Source organism: Anopheles marshallii, chromosome X (assembly GCF_943734725.1).
Source record: "Anopheles marshallii chromosome X, idAnoMarsDA_429_01, whole genome shotgun sequence".
Lineage (NCBI taxonomy): Eukaryota > Metazoa > Arthropoda > Insecta > Diptera > Culicidae > Anopheles > Anopheles marshallii.
The window spans coordinates 14,161,621-14,183,071 of record NC_071325.1 but is presented as its reverse complement, the minus strand read 5'-3'; the positions used below and the strand labels follow the sequence as shown (position 1 = coordinate 14,183,071).

Below are 21,451 nucleotides of genomic sequence, written 5' to 3'. Positions count from 1 at the left end.
TTTCCAGTTCATTTCTTATGGTTATTCAGCGAGCATTGAGCAGCATTTTTATCTCCTTATTTTGACGACCGACGCAAATCGTTGTGATACTAATAATCTGTTTTCCATTTTTTCGGGAGGCTTACACTCGTCCATCTTCTCTGACATCTTGAATTTTATGTATGTGCCCTACAAACTTTAAAAAACTCGTAGATAGGACGTTGACCAGCCTGCGTCTCACCAGCTACTAAATGTAAACAAACGGAAAGTAAAAATGTCAATTTTGTCCCGAACACCCTGTATATTTATTCTATCACTAAGGTTCTTTCATTCGTTCAGCAATATGAACATGCCAAAAAATGAAATGTCATTCGAATGACTGTCAACTTCACTGCACACTGTCATGTTTAGTGTCATATAAGATTGACTTGTTACGCTTTCATTCGTCAACCATCTGTCTAGCGTATCAAAAAGCTGATCCGGTACCAACATGGTTCCATGGACACCGTTGAGCAGCTGTTCGTTTCGTCCATATAGCCGATAAGATGAATCGCCTGACTGGAAACGCTCATTGAGCGCGTAGGCGACAGTTCCCGGATGTAGACTACGCTGGAGTGTGTAATGCAGTGTGTGAACCGTGCGTTGGCCGTGCTAATGAAATCAACCGGCTGTGCCGCTGTTCGAAGCTTCGAAAGCGCCATTACCGATTGCAGTGACAGGGGAGACCATTTTATTTGAGCTCGTTTAAAAAGCGATGCAGATGCCTTGGTCCGTTGCGTCTTACTGTGTCGCATGCGCTCGTGGTTGGTTTGCGTTTCCGATTGGCTTTCGTGCTGGAGACCCCGGACGGTGGAAGGACAACGGGTGAGGCAATAATGTATGCTGATAGATAGAACGGAGCATAAAATTGAACCCCCGCTCCTATCTTTAGCAAGTGCAACCCCATCGTACCTTCATTCTCGGTGCTTGCAATCGTATCAGACCGATTTCGATCAATTTCCAACCATTTCGCTGCATATTTGCATTTTGATTTCGGTGAAATTGAATTGCAATCACTCCCAATCGGAAGATTGGATACGTTAAAGAAGGTGGGAAATGTGAAACAGAGGGATTTTTTGTAGTAACCAGCACAATTCACCGTAACAGATCGTATGAAGGAACGCAAGACGTATCTATAAAGATGTAATAAAACAGATAATCTGCTGCATTTGCCAGGTATACAAATGTATAGTAAGTTGGATAAAATTAATTTATTTTAGTTTTAAGAGTTTGAATTTGAGAATTTATATGTTTGCGTAAACCTGTGCGTGTGGGTTGAGTTGTACATTGCATTATGGCGGTATCGATACGGTGAGTACTCGGATTTCTACAGGAAAATTCCCAAAGATAGAATAAAGATTCTTGAGAAACTGTTTTAACTTTTTTAGAAAACCAGTAAAGTTAGATCGATATTGTGTGCGGTGAGTTATGGAATATAGTTGAACAACTGATGATCGGAACATCTTCGACATCGCATCCCAAAAATATTAAGGGAATCAAATTCACCTTATCAAATAAGAAAACAAATAGGTTTTCACTGCTATATGAGCTTCGAAATTATAAAAATAATGAGGTGAAATAAATAAAATAAAAATTCCTTTTATAGAACTTAGAACTAGATAGACCTACAAGCGGATCACCTTCTCTTCATTATCGATAGGTTAATTCTTCAAGACGCTATCGAATACATCTTCATTTATTTGCGCAGATAATGATTCCTCACTTTTCCTATTTTTGGAGAATGTATCGATAACCTTATATGGCTCGTTTTGATAAAAAATTACAAACAAAAATAATATTAGTGTGAATTATTCCTGACAACGTTTTATGGGATCTCGCTGTGAAGTAGCAGATCTTCACATGACAAGAAGTTCTTGATTGTAGAATTGTTTAAGATTGATTTCCATAATTACAAGCTTGTCTTGTTCACAATATCGCTTCGACGTCCAATTTTAATAGAAACTAAACTATAAATGCAGATATCAGCAGAGATAACAATGCGGAAGTTTATAAGAGTGTATTTAGACAACCCCCCATGGTAAGATTCAATTTTTTGCACAGACATCCACTGTAAGATATTCAACATTTCAATTGAGAAAACGAAATGACTCTGACCAAGTATTACTTTACAACTCTTCCTTCTAGTTTCTGTAAACATAACAATTTCTTTTTATTCTTTATTGGCTCAACAGGTCCGGGGTGCCAATAACCGGTTGTCTTTGACTTTATTTATCTCAACCGGAAAATCCAGCTGAATGGATTTTTTTTTTTTAATTTCGAACTTATTCTGCCATGTGAAGTCTGGCGTCATAACCAAGTACATCACCTGGTCATTGAATCAAATTTGATATTTGTTGTGTGTGGGACCATATAGACTTAAAGATTTGTTGGAATATTCAAGTCGTTCCTCAGCGTATCCTAGTGGTGCAATCATCATGCTTTGTTGTTTAGGTAGGTTAAAGTCTTAGTTACACAGGGTAAAAAACATAGGTGCTTTTGTCAATAAACAACGCACAATAGCCATTCAACAATGGCTGCTGCGCGGTCAGAATTCTGGTCATGTTTGATGTTTTATTGAAAAATGCTTAAACACAAATTGCATTCACAAGAAAATAGCAGGCTCACCAATATTCCATTGTTTATCAAGATATGATCAAAACATTGAGTTAGTAAACGGTGGTCACTGATAGGACACATTTGGTGTCGATGTTAATTCACAAGAAAAAACATTTGGAAAGTGTTTTTGTAAGGGCCTCCAAATTTCACGACACGAATAACATCAACTGGCAATTGGCCAGGCTCTGTCGAACCTTTGTATATTCCACCTTCTTTAATATATCTTACGAATATGTTGATATTTTAGTGCCCTGTAGGTATGTGCAATAACAAGCATGGCAAATTTAGTTTCAACAAATAAAATCTAAATGTAATGCGTTCAAGATCTTGAAGTGAGATCTGAGCTACAACTCAGGGTCCCCTGTGGCCATTCACTCCGCTTACAGGAAGATCCAGCTCTGGTGAAAATGCATAATGATTTTGCTACTGGGGGGGTCATCATTTCACAATGTTTGGCAATGTCGCATATGAAGCTGTCAATGTGAGATGCAAACATGTGCAATATGTTCGAACTGTAAACGTCAGATATCTCACCAAAAATTCACACTCTTATGTTCGCCAACGTAGGCCGAAGGTCGTTTTTCTGTTGTGTAAAGTGCGTCCAGATATGTAAGTGAAAGAAAGAGCATAAGACCTTGGGCGAGAAAAGAAAATCCCCGGGCGTCAGCGTTGAGCATTGGTATTCAAGGGGTAAGCAAACCCAAATACGACCAACATCAACCGGTGTCCGCATCGCATGCTAATAAAGCCCGTGTGGCGTTTTATTTTATTTTCTAATTTATTTTCCCAATTTTGCAGGGGAAAAGTTTGTCTCTTTTTTTTTTAGCTGGGGGATGTAAATTTGAAGGGTGCCAACCTTAAACGAAATGTAAATGGCATAAACCCGTTCCGTCTCAGACGTGTCCACCTCCCTTTTCGGCACCTTTTGCCATTGGTTCGCTCTCTCAGAAATGATGTTTTCTACACGTAACAGCGGGCAGCTTATCTAATGTATACATATTTATGTTCAATGGCAGGCGTTGTGTTGCTCTTTTTGCTCTTTGGTTTGATTATGTTTGTTGTTCGCTAGAGCTTTTGTGTTGTCTCTGGTGGCGTTTAATTTCTCCCTACCTTCCGTGCCATGTTCTCCACCATGCGGTGTTATTTGTCTACGAGGTGTAGCTGTTGTTGCTATTGTTTTCTCTGTTTTTTGAGAACCGAACGAGCAGTGTGAACGCTTTGTTGCAAGGCAGAGGCCCACGCTGCGATGTTTCTATTACGTTCACGAAGGAAATATAGAAAGAGTTGAATAAGAAAAATAAAAACCAGCACGAGAAGTCCGCAAAATGTAATTTGTGTTTTTCAAGGGACCTTTATTGATCATTAGAAGCATACGTACTCCCATACCTTCAGCCTAAATGAACCTTCGATTCCGTTAGGGGTGCTTTTTTGGTTGTATTTATCTTCCAACACTAGCCAGTAGACGGGCTTTTGTGACCATCAAAACATGCTTGAAGAAGGGTTATTTATTAGCCTCCGAAGCTATGGTGAAGTATGACATCTACGATACCCTTAGTGGAGAAAACGAACAGCAAATCGTCGCTTTAATTTGGACCGCTTGCTTTATGCCGAACCTGCACCCGGAGACCATTCCCGGTTGGTTGAATTGTTCGCGAGCTCCTGTACCCATTTACGGCAATGGCGGATACATTTGCTGTATTAATGTGTGTAAGAGAAAGAGAAAAAGAGTGAGAGAGAAAAAGAGAGAGAGAGAGAGAGAATGAAAGAATGAGGAGACACGATGGGTAATAGTACTAATATCGGATGAGCAGTGGCGGTTGCTGAACCTCATGTTTTGCAGGTGACTTTCGCTAGGATGATTCCGGATGGAATGTTTGCTACCGGTATTGCCCGCGCTGATGGGAATTTCTCCAGACGGTACGTCAACCGACCCACGTACCTGGTGCGTTGCGGTGCGAAGCGTTGGGACGCATTTGGAGAATGTCCGCCGGAATGCCTCGAATGCCGACGTGCATCGATGCTAACCGTCGATACGCCAGCTCACAAAGCTCACGGTGAATGAAGGAATTTGCACCTGTTTTCGGTACCGAGCACGGTCGTCCTTTTCCGCGATGGTCACGTTGTTTTGCATGTGGATGTGTGTGTGTGTGTGCGTTTGTGCGGGCGAAAAACATTCACACAGGCGTGTTTACCAGCGAATGGATGGGTTGTTTGGAAGGGGGTTTCATCGTGAGCTACCATGCGTCTCCATGTGTCGATGGGTAGCTAGGCGTCTCCATTTGAAGGAAAACTTTCTGTTTGCATGAAATAAATGTGCACATCTATGAATAGGGCGTTTCATACAAAATAATAGCAAAAAACTTTTTTTTTCATCACAATTTAACGGGATAGAAACAGTGAAACCGATTAGAAATAAAAATTATTTCCATTTGTTAAAACCTACCAGGCGTCTCCATGGTACTCACGCAATGTAACCGTGAAAGGACACGATTATTGGAATTGGGTTTTTTGTTATTTTTAAATTGTTTACCAAACGATTTGATCACAGTAATATAATCAGAAAGTAAAAGATTTAAGCCGGTCCTACACTCAAAAGACGTATTACTTAGTACTCACTTAAGTCAGCAGACTTTGCCCGGTTGGCGACAGAACCACTTTTACCCGGGGGAAATAGCATCTTAGATGGAAACAAACAGGACAAAGCGGTACTATTTGTGGCTCAACCCCCAAAGGCAGTGAAAACCGTGTCAACCATACCGTTGAATGAAGGGCACTGGAATTTATAGTTTGTTAGGCACTTGGTAGGAAAGAGAGCCTGGTGTAAGTGTGAAAGCAAAATGTGAGCTACGAGCACAGTGTGAAAAATATTGTCTTTAAAGAAACACGGCTTCCTCCCGTTCTAGCTTCGCGGACGGTGAGATAGAGACGGTGCCAGTGCGAGCTGCAAGTGAAGTTTAATTATTTTTAACGTCATTCAGCTTCCAAAGCGTTGTCGGATGTCGGTTCCGCGAAGTTTTTTTTTTTCCTTTTGCACGATTTTTATTCTCTTTTTTTCGTTTACCACGAATGCTGTACGGTGCTTGGTTTGCATGATCAGGTGAAGACTGCCTTCATCATGGGGTGAACGCTATCGGTCGGTGGGGATGTTATCGATTTTAACTTTTCGCGAGCGACGCTAAGAGGATTACGACTTCTTACCTCACATTGATAGGGTGTTCTTCCTCGTTCGCTAGTAATCAGCTGGGTGTGTACTGTAAAGAGGAACAAAGAAGAAGCATGCAAGGGATTGTTATGTAGGGCAGGCAATGGAACGAAAACGGGAGTTGTTGGTCGTCTTGAAAAATATTTTTCCAGTGACGTCTCGTAACTGGAACGTTTTGAACAATTTAATAGCAAGAAAGGATCAAGAAGACATGAACAGTATAAGGTTAGACGACAGGAATAACTTGTAAAAGGGTTATCCTGTAGATATCCTGGAACGGGTTTTGTTTCTTTCCTTCTTTCGCATCCTTCCTTTTCTACGCTACTTCAACCTGTGTAGTTTATTGATTTTGCTGCCGCTTCTTTGTCATATAATTTGGCCCTCGTTGTACGATTTGCTGCACAATTTTCTACCATGATAACTGAGGGTCGCGTATGTGTGCGTGGGTATGCCCCGTATCTGACCATCACCTTGACATTTGCTGGATGCTGGTGTGTTCGGTAACGGTAGCTTACGGAATGGAAAACGACCGAAAGGACAGCTAATCTCAACCAATTCCATCGCCATTTCGGTCAGCGTTGACCGGTCGACCATTTGGCTGACTAAATTGACCCGGAAATGGACTCGGTAAATAGGGCCCACACTTCCGCTTGTTCGTGCCACGGTGCCGCAGCTCGGGATGTTTCCTTTTTGGCAAGGGGGAAATGAAATGTAAACACAGCCTAAAGTCACACACACACACACACACACACACACATACATAATCATTTCAACCAATAGTAGGACACATTAAGCTATTACTGCTAACCTGCGTAATTGTAGCGTAGAAGGAAAATGAAGAAGAAGAAAAAGAAGAAGAAGAGAAAAAAGAAGAAGAAAGAAAGACAACAACAAAAACTAAAATAAAACGCTCCTTCACTGGTACCACCATTGAAGGATAATCCGCATCATTCTCTTACGGAGGAATGAACCCGATTGTCTGGGTCTGGGTTTGCATTTGCTCACACCCCCTCATACCACCCCAGAGATAAAAAGGGCTCGTCTCTGTGACGCTTTTTTATCTCGCTTTCCTTTGCTGAAACAAACACCCTTACGGTAGATGTGGTCGGTTAAATACGGGAAGTGATGCGATAAGAAGGGGAGCAGTGATACAAATACACATACACTAACAGGACGGGTGCAGAGAGAAAGGGGGAGGGGGGGCGTGGAGGAGGAGGGAAATCAAATCAAGATTTCGCATCATGTTTTGCCGCTTCGTTTCACCTAAACGATGGTGCAAATTAACTGCGCTAGCGTTAAACGAAACGAGCACTGTGCAATCGGTATGTGGAAGTGTGTGGGATGCAGGTGAGGGGGTGATGGGTGCTAGAAGTGGCAAGCAAGGATGCTTTGCAGTGTGGAAGAAGACAAACGTGGCAAGCCTGCACGATAAAAAAAAGGGTGCGAAAGGGTAGAGATGTGACAGACCGCAATGATCGTCCGGTTCCAATTACAGGCTGATGATTGCATTAGGGTCGGTCGCATATGGGAGGGAGTGGTTTTTGCTTAGTGATTTCTATTGGTGTTAAAATGGAAGGTTGGAAGCAAGGCGGCAGCTGCAAAACCAGATCGTCAACATACGACGCTGCAAAAACGCCCAGTTAGCATTAGTTACGGGTTAGTTATTGTCTAAAGTCTAATAAATAGTGCCATATTATTGAAGAATTTTGAAGACAATCAAGCCACATTTCCAAAATATGGCACTAAGACTCGTTCGTTTATTGATCTCTCGTCAAACGGCGATAAAACTTGGGACCTCCTCTCCAGGCACACTTCACTATGTCCATTTGTAAGAACGCACGCACCCCGTCGAGAAGGCGAGTGTCTATTTATCAGCTGCCGGCGATTGCGATTGAAAAATTACCATCGATAAGGGTGCCACAGAAAATCGTTCGAGGTGTGTCCCCAAAAACACTCGATATTCTCAAGTTCCAATGCAGCAGTATTCGCTGGGAGTCATTTCCCAACCCACCGTCCCCCTTCCAATCCCGCGCTCCTCAACCTCCCATCCACCCTTCTCCCCGCATCCACCTATCCTTTTATAGGCTTTCCGATCGTCATCATTCGTTCGATTTGGAGGGGCCGTTATGGTTTTCCATGGGCGCGTGGGCCCGTTCCGTGAGGGTAATTTGTTTTCGGTTCGGGAAAAGCATTTCTTCCCCACTATTTGCTGTGTGCGTTTTTAGCACCCTCCCTCCCTTGCACGTAGTACTCGGCGCAGTTTGACCAACGGGCAGGGGTTTTTTTCCTCCTTTTCCCGCGTGTCTGCCGAAAAAGAGAAGAACAAAAAAACAAACACTGGTTGACAGGGAAAAAGTGCCCGAACCGATCGAATCAAAAGCCAAGCTTTTATGTCGTCCATTTGAGGAGGTGGCGGTGGGAGGGAAGTAGGAAGGGAAGGACGAGGAGTAGGCAGAACGGAAGACTTATTTATGAGGCGAGAAAAAGTTATTTACATATACGACATCCACTTCTGCACCTTGATATAGTGTTCTGGGTGGTATCCCTCCCGACCGAAACCCCTCCGGGGCTGTTGTTATTTTTTTTAGGTTTCATTTTACTGTTTTTCAAGACTGTTGGTGAGTTGGTTCTGTCTGTTCTGGTTTTTTTTTCAGGGCATACAAAAAAAATACCGGAGACAGTTCACAAGGGGGGTGAATGACGTCGCAGTTAGTGGAGAGAAGGCAAACCAACCAAAACACCCAACACGTTCGCACGCCGGATCCCCGGGGTACGCCATTTTTCTCTCCTTTCCCTACTTTCCCGCAATCCTGGACTCCCTCACCCTACTTCCACTTTGGAAGGTCGTTCCGTTGCGTTCGCCGCTGGGTCAACATTATTTATGTCGATCCCATTTCCCGATTTCAGATTCGCGTCACTTTCTCCTACCAGCGGTGGGATGTCTGGTGGGTAGGGATGACGGGGTGTTTTGGGGCTGCAAATGGAATTATCTCCCCAATACTTGACCGGGGGGAAAAAAAACGAGTGAGCGGTGGAGATGACGAGCTTCGACAGGGCCTCGTTTGGCCTCGGACTCAATGCAATTAACTATCCTTTTGATGATGCTGATAAAGATCCGACGGGGAGCTGCTGGGGGAAGGGTTGAAGGTGGGGGGACGTAGATGGGAGATTGGGCGATAAAGGGAAGCTTCCTAACATTGCTTTGTGTTTGCGGGAATGGAACCGAAAATGTCCCCACAATATAAGCGATTTTTTTCCTCCAAATTGAATGAACGGGGTGGGTACAGTGGGTGCCATAATAGTAGAACAGAATCAATCGAATATTATGCTGCGTTTATTTGGTCAGTTTACATTGACGGAAGGGAAAATGGAGTTCTGTATATTTTGTTTACTCATTTAGATTTGAATAATGTATGCAACATTACTATACAGCAACACACTGTACGCGTAATCACATCGAAAGGCAAATGGTATGGCGGTGATAAGGAAAGGAAGGATCATCTAAGGGAAGAATGGTAGACTAGGAGACGAAGTGTATGAATCCAATAAATTGGATCCATTTCGTTTTCGTGCAGATAAATATTTAATTTCCTATTAACTGCGTATTGGTTGTGCATCCGATTCCGCTTCCCCCAACCCGGTCGGTCAACCGGTCCACCACATCCCCATCCACTGTTCTACTGTTGCTTGACCTCTCGTTTATCTTTTCCCCCGGCCGCCAGCTACACTGCATACTCCACTAGCCGGTGCTCACCGGTTATCCTACGCATAATAGATGAAGGATGCACAAAGCCTCAACACCTCGTTGAGCACGTGCCAAAGCAAAACAGGGCGTACGTATCAGCAGGTGTACGTATCAAGACACAAATGTTTAATCGCATACAGCCGGGCACAACACGAAGCGAGCGATCGATGCATCCATTTACCCCTATTTACCGAGGTGATGGTTTGGGGAAGGTTTTGTTCAAAGTTTCAACGCTTATTAACACGCCTGAAGCGTTGTGTGCATTTCAGCATTGTTTCGTGATCGTTCGGAAGGCGGAAAGTGGGATTAAGCACGGGTAGGAGTTTAGTTTGAGACTGATTTATAGTTGAGTCGTGTTAGAAAGAGCTTAAGGTTTAATTCTGGAAAAATGTATATCTAAACTTCTTAATTTCGCCCAAATGGATGCAATTTTGATTCGCGAAATTCGCTTCACAACTACTTTTCGAAACCGCTCCAAATATCGCTCCTTTGAACGACGCTCTAAATATCGCTCTTTGGAATAACGCTCCAATATCGCTCCTTTAAACTATTATACTGATTTTCAGCACTTTTGTTATTAAGTTTATCTTCGTGTGTTTCCTCCCACAGGCCAATAGGCTTAATCCGCTGTCAGCAAAAAACCGGTTGGAGCGGTTCCGTTCGTTTCAAAGAGTGAACGGATTTGCTCCGCTGTTTTTTCGTGGAACTTTTCCCATCACTATCGCTTTATCGTACTAGTGTAACAGAATCGGAAATAGCTGAAGCATTAGACAATAAAAGATCGATACATATTTGTTCGCTATAACTGGTTGAGTAATTTTCCACTTAACGAGGGAACCGCCGTAAGTTTAGGAGAGTTTCGGTGGTACTCTGTTTGCAGTTGACGTGCGTGCCGTGTCAAGATTATCAACCTCATTAGTCTATCAATATCTCAAGCGCTTTGCCTCCGGCTCGGCTTCCCCCCATGAAATTGGCGGTAACTTCGCCTTTCGGCAATCAAACTCGATCGATATGCTACCCGATCTCGCCCTATTTTGGACTATTTTGGAAGTGCGTGTGTGCTGCTTTGGGGGGGGTCAAATATCCTCTCTCGTGACGGAACGGTTGAGGGTCGCTAGGCATCATTGTTGTCGGCCCTGGTGGACGAAATGGGTGGGGTGAGAAAGTGCGAAATAAATCTTCAGCCATCAATCGATTGATTCGTGCGGTTTTTGTTGCTTACGCATGAGGTTTAGGTGCGTATGTAGAAGAGCCTAAGTAGGGTGTCCAGGAGGAATTTGGTCTCTTCTGGGAAGAAGGGTGTGCGTGCGACCAAGAAACTTACCCGTCGATGAGAAATAATTAGCTTTCGGTGGGAGAGCAAATAGATGTTCGTCCTGCATCCTGCCGGTACCGTTCTTCTAAAAGCGTCCATGGGCTGTACTGTCGGTAACAACACGTGTCAGTGTCAGTGGCTGGCCGTTTTGCGTTTGTTGTGGTGATTTATTGTGAGCGAATTAGCGAATATCGTGGGTGTGGAGCGGAGAGGTGGCGTAAAGTGTTCTGCTCGGTGAGCAAACCAGATCAGATACATTTTCGGATGACATGCAGCACAAGTCACCCGAGCGGGTCTTGCATTTTCTCGTGTGAACACCAAGTGACAATGGGATTGGTTTCAATTATCAGCAATGATGTTTCGCATCTCGTCACCATACAAATCTTTTGTCACATCCCGTTCGTTAAATCGCCCGGTGGTGTCTTGCTCGTCTTGGGGGTACTCCAGAGGCCCTTTTGTTGTAATTATCAACGCCGTTTGCGCACTGGGAAGCGTTTGGGGCCATGCATCGTGGTGGGATACTAAGCGAACACAGCAGGACATCGGGCGGCTTTTGCTGGTTTCCTGTCCGTACCACCACTGAAGCACAGAAGGTTTCGAGCACGGTACTGTCTTGCCTTTATTTGGACGCCTCTTTGCCGTGTGCTTTCGAGCACACACACACGGAGCCTCACCAAGAATTACATCGTTCGCTTTCATTTATTCTTCTGCAGCACTATAGGCGGGCGAATGAACGAGAGACGCGAAAGAAGAGTTCCAAGCGAACGCCGAGACCGAGGAATGTATAGGCTTTATCTACACAATGTAACATTCGCATCCAGCACGGAGATGTGCGGAGAATGGCTTTTGTGCATTTGCATTTTACATTTCGATCTTTGTGTCTGCCCTATCACCCCCTCGCACGCTGCAAGGGAGGAAGCGGCGAAACGACCTGGAGAGAGCAAGAATTGGACGAAGCTCTTCAAACCATTGCACAAACACGAAACCACATCCCACCGTTCACGCCCTTCCCGGAATGTTAACAAGCAAAACATTCGCCCAACCACCCAAGAAGCGAGAGCAAACAAAACAGAAACGTCAAGCGCCGTTTTGCACTGTTACGGGTGGCCCCGGCTATCGCAGGGCGCTTCCTTAGTTCAGGTGAGCAGGCGCGCTAGCGCGGGTATTGGGGCGTACGGGTAAAAAGGGGGTATGTTTGTGTTTTAATAAAATTTCCAATTACAATGAAAATTAATTTTGCATGAAGTCATTTGCACGCGGGCGAGCCTTCTGCAAACACTGCGCCTGAGCGTGTTGTAAACAGTACATCATCCGCAGCGAGCGCTGGCAGCGAGCGATGTTGAAGTGAATCTGGTGGTACTAATTGTAATAATATGCAATAGGAGTGCTTATGGTTGGATTTACAGCACAACGCTTGCGAGGGATGTGTGCTGACTGTATTAAGAGGGGTTTAACGAGCGTCACTATATGCACGTTTTGGTGGCGGCTTCGGCGAAGGTTGTTCACGAATCTTTCGCAGTTCTAATTCCGAATGCTGCTGGCTGCTTAAGGTAATATAAAATATCTAAAAGTTCTTTCGATGTTTGTGTATTTTACGGTGTGTGTCTGTGAGCGCAAGCTAACACATGCTGCTCACAACTCTCATCATTGGATTCAAAGTTTTTTTTCTACTCAGGAGACGCTACCCTTGCCGCACTAAATCGTTCAACAAGTTTGTTGCACATGTGTTACTGTGGAGCTGATGCTTTTTTTTCTTCCCTTCTCTTGATTCTGATGTACACGGTAGCATTTAAACGCACATATACCGCTAAACACACGTACACGATTGGGCACGTAGCTTAAAGGCTTAAAGTTTCTCCGGTGTGCGGAAGCGGCGACTTGACAGGAACACTTGAAACAAATGGGAACAGAGCAGCGTCACAACTCCGCGGTCTATCGCTTTATAGTTTACCAAACAAACACACACATACACTCATACGTGCACGCACACTGGGTCCGGATTGGAAGCACACAGCATGCGAAATATCAATGTGCACGGCAAAATAATTGGAGCATAACAAATATGACAGCTCTATTTTTGCGCGCCAGCTATTACGCGGTTTTGCACTCGCACCGCTCGGCTCCAGGGGTAAGCAACGAGGTTGTGTGAGCGTGGTGGAAAGTTAAAAGCAAAATCCGTACCAATAGTTCCCACGAGATCGCCACGAAACACTAGCACGGCACTGGATTAATGCGTTGTTTTGTGTGTTCCTGTCAGCCGCTAACTATAATTTCGCAACCGTGTCCGGATGTGCGATGTGCCGCGGATATACGAAGGTACTGAAGTTGGGGATTTTACAGAGCATCCCGGCTGGATCGCTGGAGAGGCAGTTGGCGATAGCTCTTTCACGTTCAAGTTGTTTGTTGTGATGTAAAGATTGATTGCGGTACCGAGTTGGTTGGGTCGTGACATCTGCTAATGCTGTGTTTATTTTTGGAACCAGTAAATAAGGTTAACAACTTACCCAATCCCGGCTACTAATGAAGGCTCTCGACAGTGACGTCCTATTTACTGCACTTTCTTTCAATTTTTATTTGGTCTTTATGTGGATTTATGTCGACTGTGTACTGCTTTTTTTTGCTAAAGCTATTCCTATACAACGTAGTGAAATGTTATAACTATGCTTACATTGGTACTTACACGCCTTTATCGGCCGGAGTATGCGCTGGACATTAGTAATCTCCGGATCATGATGCGGGTTCGCTTCAATCCCTGCAGATGGAGCCAGTCTAGCCAGTAGGCGAACCGTACGCCCGACTCATTGCCGTACATGCCGTTCAGATTGATGCGGGTGCAGCTCCGATGCCACCAACCAGACGCAGTCCGGAGCGCACAGTTGACGTCCGCGTACTGGTCGTGGTCCTGATCGTACGTCGAAAACTCCATACCCTTGTTGTAGGTAAACTCGTCCCCGAGGGTGCCGGTGTAGACGCCTAGCTTCTGCAACCGGTACCGGTCCGTTTCGCCACCGATCTCGAACAGGCTGTACCGGGCCGACCGACGTTCACCGCGGAACGACTCGGCGACGAACGCGATCTCATGCGGTGCTGCGACCGTTAGCCGATGGATCTTGTCCAACCCGAGCCAGTACTCCGTGCCGATATCACCGAACCCGTCCCGGTACTTCTCCCAGCTGCGGTTGAAGTTGACGAACCCGTCGAACCGGTTCTGTATCACGATCCATCCACCACCTTCGAAGTCCTGGTCGCAGTACACCTCGAGCGGTTCACCCGGTGCGGACAGCTTGGCGTTCGGGTAGATAGTCTCCTCGCCCGACATACCGTCCTCGATTTCGCGACAGCTGCGTGGATAGCTTTCGGAGTTGAGCACTTCCTGGAAGGCGGCAGATTTTACCGAAGCGTTACCGGGCGTGAACGAAAACCCGAAGTCGATCTTGTTGGTGAAGGGTGCAGTTCGCGGTTGTTGAGTGCCGTCCGTTGCGTAGGACGTTTGGGTGCATGGATGCTGCTGGAGCTGTCTGAGAATTTCTTTCTGATTGGCAAGCATCAGCTGAAGCATTTTGGCGAGTTCCTCATCCCGGAGTGTGATTCTGTTGTGCGATATAGGATATCACGTTGAATGCGTTCAAATTCTTGTGAATCTCGTTCGTCTTCATACCTATTCTCAAGCGCCGTGATGCGTTCCTGCAGCGATATTTGTTCCAACTGTTGCGGAAGCGGTGCCACTGCGCCGGTATTTCTTCCAAACAAGGATGCAAGTAATAGCAGCAGCAACATCTGATGTCCTCTTGAGCTGTCGTCCATTGTTCCGCTTGGTCAACTGTCACTATTATTAGCCGGATTCTTCACAAAACATCGCCCGCGCGAGACTGCGGCGTTGCACTACTAACAGTCCAAGACTTGCCTGCCGACGACTTTACTGAGCACAGAATCGAAACGGAAATCAAACACGTAAACAGATCGGATTGTGTACAGCGTTGCCTGTTGCTAACGATCGGCCGATTGACTGCACAGTGGATGGCCGATTTGCCGATGTTAGCGAAGAGATTACATCTCCACATGACGGTAGTCTAGCGTTGTTGTTACAGTCACTTCTGGACTGTACCAGTTGTTCGTTGACCGTACCGGTTGACGCTGGTGTGCGTTAGAGCGGTGCCCATCACGAGGTTTTGTTGTGGAGCGTCCAACGCCGCGTAGAATGTTCCGCTTTGCATGTATTCTAGGGAATGTTTTGTACGCGGGCAATTGCGCTGTTGACTGAAGAAATTAAACTAGAGGTCTTTAGGTTTTAACCTTACCGGACGACTGTCTACAGCTGCTGCAGCGGTTTGATAATGGACGATAGGTCAGCATTGTCCCGGGTCGCACTGCCAAGTGCCTAATCCTCCCGGCCGATTGTCTTGCTAGGGGTTCTTATCGCCGGGGGTAGTCCAAGGTTTATTTCCGACCAGCGTAATCATGTCCGTGATACGAACGAGAGAGCAACACCGTAAACCAGTGGGCTTCCAGTTTACGAGGGCTGAGTGTCGTTCAGAAAGCTTACCCGAAATCATTCCGGTATTGACGACTGGAAAGCTTAAGCACCGCCGGCTGACGAAACAAACATAGCCCGTGTTTCATCAGTCGCTTGTTGATCGATTGCCCGTCAGCAAGCTGTCTTGCTCGGGCATGAATCATTTCTCCTCCATTTCTGGCGAAGGTGAACGCAAGCAGCGGCAAACGTGTTGCTCAAAACGTTCGCATCATGGGCAAGACAAATTCCACCGTCATCATACCCGTGAAGTGAGGATGGTGCCTGTTTTATTCCATCACAGTCGTTATCCTGCTGGGTGTAGGCTGTGATCTCGAGCAGGAATATTGCATTCTACCTCATCATCCGGAAAGGGCCTGGAAAACACTGCCTCGGCAAGCAAGCCTCCCATTTTCCGGTACAACCAGGTACGAGTGTTACGACGCGACACCGTTGTCATGCTATTGCCGTGAGTTTTTAGTTTCGCCGAACGCTTGCGTTTGGAGGGTTCTACCGTCACCAGTACGTTGGATGAAACCCCGGTACGTACGGTTCGTTCGAGTGGCAATCGATTCGCCATTGTACCTGGCAGGTGCATGACTTTGCCACGTGAAGCATCCCGCTTCCACCGGGCGAGAATCAGGAAAATTGTATTTTCACAATCATCAAACCCTGGGGTCGCACCGGGAACGCTGTTTGCTCATGGTGCACAGGTGCATCCGAGTGCTGTCAAAATTGAATTCGCACTCCATCATAATCACGATCAATAGAGCCGTGTTGTTTTTGGTGAGGATGTTAAGCCTGCAGCACACGGCATCATGATACGCTCGGTACGGATGATTGGGGGTTGGAAAAGAAGTTGAACTATCTTTCCTGCTAAAAAGGGTGTTTCGGACGTTTGCTGGTAAAGGTAGAAAAACTATATGTGCATGGCTTCAATCGTGAAACCACCACGATGAGATATTGTTCTTGCTCACCGGGAAAGCGGAATAGCTGCATGAACCCTTTGTCATCGGTGGCAATATCATGCTCGTACCCGGGTGATGACACTTGGTAACTGACCACCAACTACTGTCCACTTCGGCTGGCTTACGTTGGCAATAGTGGTACGGCGAGCTACCCGTGATGCAACCACACCTTTCGCTTTGCGTACCTTTGTCTGGTGCGCACTTTGTCAATTCGTGTCAACTCCATCGTTTCGACAGAAGGTACATCCAATTTAGACTGCAGTTTCGGACGAGGAAGAAAAAAAAAGTAAAAACACACACACTCACACACACCTTGTTGTGGCGTATGAATGAGCTCCTGATGAGGTATGGGCATCTGACGGCACATCTGACTGTGGCAGTTCCGGTTTGATTTCGACAGCTTGCTCATTTCCATGCAAATTGAGAAGATGTCCGATTTGTGTGACGCATGTCTGTCAGACGCAGAATCATGATTGCCCTCCATCCCGATACAGATTTTGAGGACTTTTTTTCGTTGCGTGAGTCGGGTGGGTTGGCGGGAAAAAAGTGTTGATGATGCGAAACGAGCGCCTAGTGAAGGTTCATTTTTTCTGCCCTGACATGGTTTGAGTGTCCAACGTCACCTGGAATAGGATGAGGGTTTTTTGGGGATACAAACATTGTCATTCCGGTGTAGGGAACCTGAGTGGTCGAATCGGAAGAAATTCGGGGCCCCACTTTTACACACTCATGCCCATGTTTGAGTGAGTTCTGGTTAGATTGAATGTCTGGTGATTTTTTGATGAAACAAGTTGACTAGACCTCTCATCCCTTGCTTACCTTGAACGGTAACCCAGCTGCAACCGGGAAGTTTCGCTCCAAAAACCAAACCGCACCTTCCCCGACCAAAAAAAGGCTACGATTGCTTCCAGTCCCAAAATAGTGCCCATGTTAAGGATGTCATCCGTAACGTTCCCACGAACCGATTCACTTCCACCAAATCCAACCTGTCGACGATTGCCTCCGCATCTTGACACGGGTGACCCGAGAGTGGATTTCGCCGAGCACTGGAGCTGACACCGTGCTGTCTAGCGCCGAACATTATCGTGATTAATGAGCTGTGCACGAGTCAACCAGCGCGAGAAAAAAGGGTCCACTTTGGTGTTTCCGGTCGCGGGTTGCCTTCGGAAATAGGTTTTTTTTCTCTGTCAAAGGGATGGTTTCGGATCTATCCCGTAGAACGGCATGCAAATAGGGAAATCTTGGGTTGATTGGGTTTTCCTTAGACGTTTTGTTTTTATTATGACTCTCACGCTCATTCTCTCTTTCGCTTCCATAGCAACGCATCACCATCTCGCTTTCGAACACGTCCCATTACTGTGCCAAATGTTTCACCAGCCGGGCCCGAACCAATCCATCGCAGTGGCCTCAAGTGTTTGGTACACTTCGTTCCGGCTACCTGTCCGGGCGCACCGCACCTGACGGTGGCGGCCCCTTCCCCAATAACCCACCAAATACAACAAACTTCAAGTTCTCCGCCTGGGTTGGGTTTTTTTGCAACTGTGTGCAAACCTTAATTATTCGTTCGATTCCAATACGATTCACGCCGGTTAGACCATTCCGTGCCTTCGTCTGTCCTTTTTGAATTTTCCCTTTCACCGTATTGTTTATCTTCCTTTCCTTTGCTTTGTTTTGTTGTCATGTGATTTGTTTGCTCGTTTCTAGGGTTTGGTTTCTCACTTAACTTAACTTTGGTTGAAGATATATATGTATATATCAATGATCATTTCTGTATGTTTTTTCTTGCATGTGTTTGCTTTGCTTGTTCATTAATTATAATTACTTGCATTATTTATTATTCATAGTATTATTATTATTATTATTATTATTATTTATGCATTTTGCATTTTGCTTTTCTCACTACTAAGTTCTGCATTTTGTTCATCTGGGATTTCTTATCTTATAATATTTTACTTGCATTTCAATTTGGGTTTGCCTCTGCTCCGTTTGCCTTTATATTTCATTTCTTTTCTTTTGTGTTGGTTTTGCTAAGACCCTTCCGCTTTATTGTTTAGTAGTATAGTTTCTTTTACCATTACGATGAATAGTAGTTGTTAGTAGTAGTAGTAGTTGTAATATTATGAAGTATTATCATCATCATCATCATTCGTCTGCCGTACGCATTATTAATTAAAGAGATATTTGTTTATAACTTCTCTTGATAAGTTCTACCATCGCAATGGGAGGGGGGATATGGAATGTGCTCCCTCCCCTTTTCTCTCCCTTCTTCTCTTCCCCTCGCACGACTTCTTCTATCGCTTCTTTTGGAGGAGGTAAGGGATATTCATGTGCTCTTTTTCCTGTTTAATCTTACCGATTCTTTTCGCCGTACCACGCACGACTGTATACCCAAGCATGTGCCACACTCGCAATGCCCGTTTTTACATCTCGTCTTTTCCCTCTTCTTTCCACTTCCAACCGAATTTGGGTGGGGGTGGAAAACGGAACATAAAATAGCTACGGTTACCATCCGTTCACAGTGGGTTGCAACTAGAGTCGTAAAGGAATGCTCCATTGAGAGCAGGAATTTAAAACGCACTACACAAGATCAAACAAGTTGCCTTTTTTCACACGAAAAAAACTAGCATCCGAAGATCAAAAGGCGGTGTCCACCGCCGCAACGTCTACACAGGGAAGATGTTTATGGCACAACCCGCAAACGAGGTTTTACCATTAGCCAATGGCATTCACGATGTGAAGCCTGTCCGGCAAGTGAATGGCATTTCGGAAACGGTTCACGTGGCGCGGCCGCTGGACTTCTTGGTACTTTGTACTTGTTTGCCCGTGTGCACCGCTGCCAGAGTGACATTTATAATGCGCGGCTCACATTATCTAAATGCACCTACCGGTTGTACTGCTTGTTCAACCATTTCACGCATTGGAACCCATCGTAGTCTGCAAGTCTGCAGTGCGCAGATGATAACTATTTTTATACCCATCCCAAAAATCCCAAATCTAAGAGCAGAATGTGTGGTTGGTCTGCTTTCCATCAAAGTTGGTACACCGGCACCGTCCAGCCCTTTCCCGAAACCCCCTGCCAGTTTTCCAGCGCGCGGTTCCACCTCACAACGATTTGCAAATCGAGTCCTTTACCAAAGCCGGATCTTGTACTGCTGGGGGAGGAGTTTCCCGCTCATGCCAACGCGGCGTCGCGTTTCTAGGTGGTTTAAATATAATTCGTACAGTAAGCTGACGTTTTTCTTGTTTCTTCATCTATTGATTGTTTTTTTTCTTCTTCATTTTTTGTTTGTTTCTCTATTGTTATCAGTTTTGCACGTTACTAAGTTATGTTTTGTTTTTTTTTCTTTTATTTTGTTCAATCTCACTTTTCATTTCACACTTAAAGTTTATTTCTTGTGCTCCCACTGTTTTTTTTTTCATTTTTGCTCTTTCTTTCTCTCATCTCCTGTTTTTTATTAATTCTCTTCTTTGTTCATTAGTAAATGATCGATTCCGTTTTAATGTTCTATGTACGATACGCTTCTTTATGTTGCGTTATTCTTCTGCATCTTCCTTCTCCTTTCTTCATCTTATTTTTTTCATCTTCTTAGTTTTGCTTGTTACTACCCGCTTCTACCCGCTTCAAGTTGTTTTTGTTGTGTTTACTTAATTCACTTAAATACTTGTAAATCTCTTGTATGTCAAATTGTGGCGTGTTTCGTGTGGTCGTGTGTGATGCGTTTTTTTTGCGTTTGTTTGGCCCATTAGCAGATGCATTTGACACATTGCTTTTGTTTTTTTTTCAGTTTTGCTCACTAATTCATCTTGCTGGCTTATGATTTACTTCATCTCTACAGGCCAAAACCAATCGTTTGCTTTTCCACTTTTCCGCAGGGCGTTTTCCTTCGCCTTCTCCCCACCCTTCAAACCAACGACATTGTTTACCTCAAATAAACGCGGACCTATTTACGCCACGGGGCGGCATATTTGTGCTTTGGATTGCGTTTCCCACCGCGTCTCGTGCGCGCGTTTTTAGTTCACGTACCGGGGGCGTGTGTTAATTAATAATAAAACCTAGCTCGGAAGAAAATAACCTCCACGCGTAAGAGGGAATTATCTATTGGGGAGGGGCATGGGATGCACATCGTGTGGTAGCTGGAGTGTTGTGTGTACGCGTGTGTGTTTGTGCATATTTTAATGCTGCTGGTGTTGTTCGTGAGATGAATTTTCATGAGCTGCCCTGAAGATTTGGATGCTGCGAAACACGTGTTTTCATACGAATGTTTATTTGGCGAAAAGATGTAGCGAAAATTTGCACCTCCGTTTTGGCAAATCCGGGGTTTTCTTCTGAATAAATATTTAGACATGCTGGAAATAATACGTATGATAACCTTTTGAATACTCACTCATACACACAACACACTCATAATCTCAAGAAATGCAAACCGAAAGAATATTGAACACTAGAGCTACCGGATCAGTCATTTGCACTGGAACGCTTCCTGTTAATCACATTAAGTTTTAGAGGATATCCAATTTCTTCCATAGATCATGTGTGGCTTTTACATAGCTATTCTATTGTTTCAACTATAAAAAAAATATAACACAATCCAGTTAATTGAAATGGTTTATGAAAATATTCTGGTAATTCTGAATAGTGTTAGTGTTAATGTTTTACTAAATCTCCAATACGGGAGTATGGATGTTGTGAAAGTACACGTAGAGTACACCGGATAATGATGGCTATGTTTGATCGATCCCTCTTTAAAGACGCGCTAGACACTAATGACTGTAACTACAGTTCTATCTGATTGATCCCGGGGTGTACCGCAACCCTTTAACTGAGGTCGATCAACTCGCCCCAAGGGCGGGGAGTGCTAAGAAAGGAAAGAGGGCGAGGAACGGCAGAGGGAAACTATTCCGCTCGACGGTTGCTGACGGAGCCGCATTTCCGTCCGTTCCATCGGTGGGTTCCAGCTGACTCCGCAGAGTTCTACTGCTATTTGACTATCTGTTTTCTATTTGGACGCTACCACTACTGTAAAAACGCGGTCATTCACCCGCGGAACGGTTAATGTTACTTTGTTTGTTGTTGGGA

At 44.9% G+C, this 21,451-nt stretch overlaps 1 protein-coding gene across 1 annotated transcript; it reads right to left on the bottom strand.

Annotated features, from left to right (window-relative positions):
• Positions 1-13,582: 13,582 nt before the first annotated feature.
• LOC128710360 (microfibril-associated glycoprotein 4-like) lies at positions 13,583-14,700 on the bottom strand. The gene is made up of 2 exons (XM_053805416.1): positions 14,555-14,700; positions 13,583-14,486 (listed from the first exon to the last, which is right to left on the bottom strand). The coding sequence occupies exons 1-2, from the start codon at positions 14,698-14,700 to the stop codon at positions 13,583-13,585; spliced, it is 1,050 nt and encodes a 349-aa protein (XP_053661391.1).
• Positions 14,701-21,451: the final 6,751 nt, after the last annotated feature.

Excerpts from the sequence above, each read along its gene's own strand:
- LOC128710360 (XM_053805416.1), bottom strand. The coding sequence starts at position 14,700 with ATGGACGACAGCTCAAGAGGACATCAGATGTTGCTGCTGCTATTACTT. Across the intron at positions 14,487-14,554 it reads ATCACGGCGCTTGAGAATAG|AATCACACTCCGGGATGAGG; the intron begins GTATGAAGACGA and ends ATCGCACAACAG.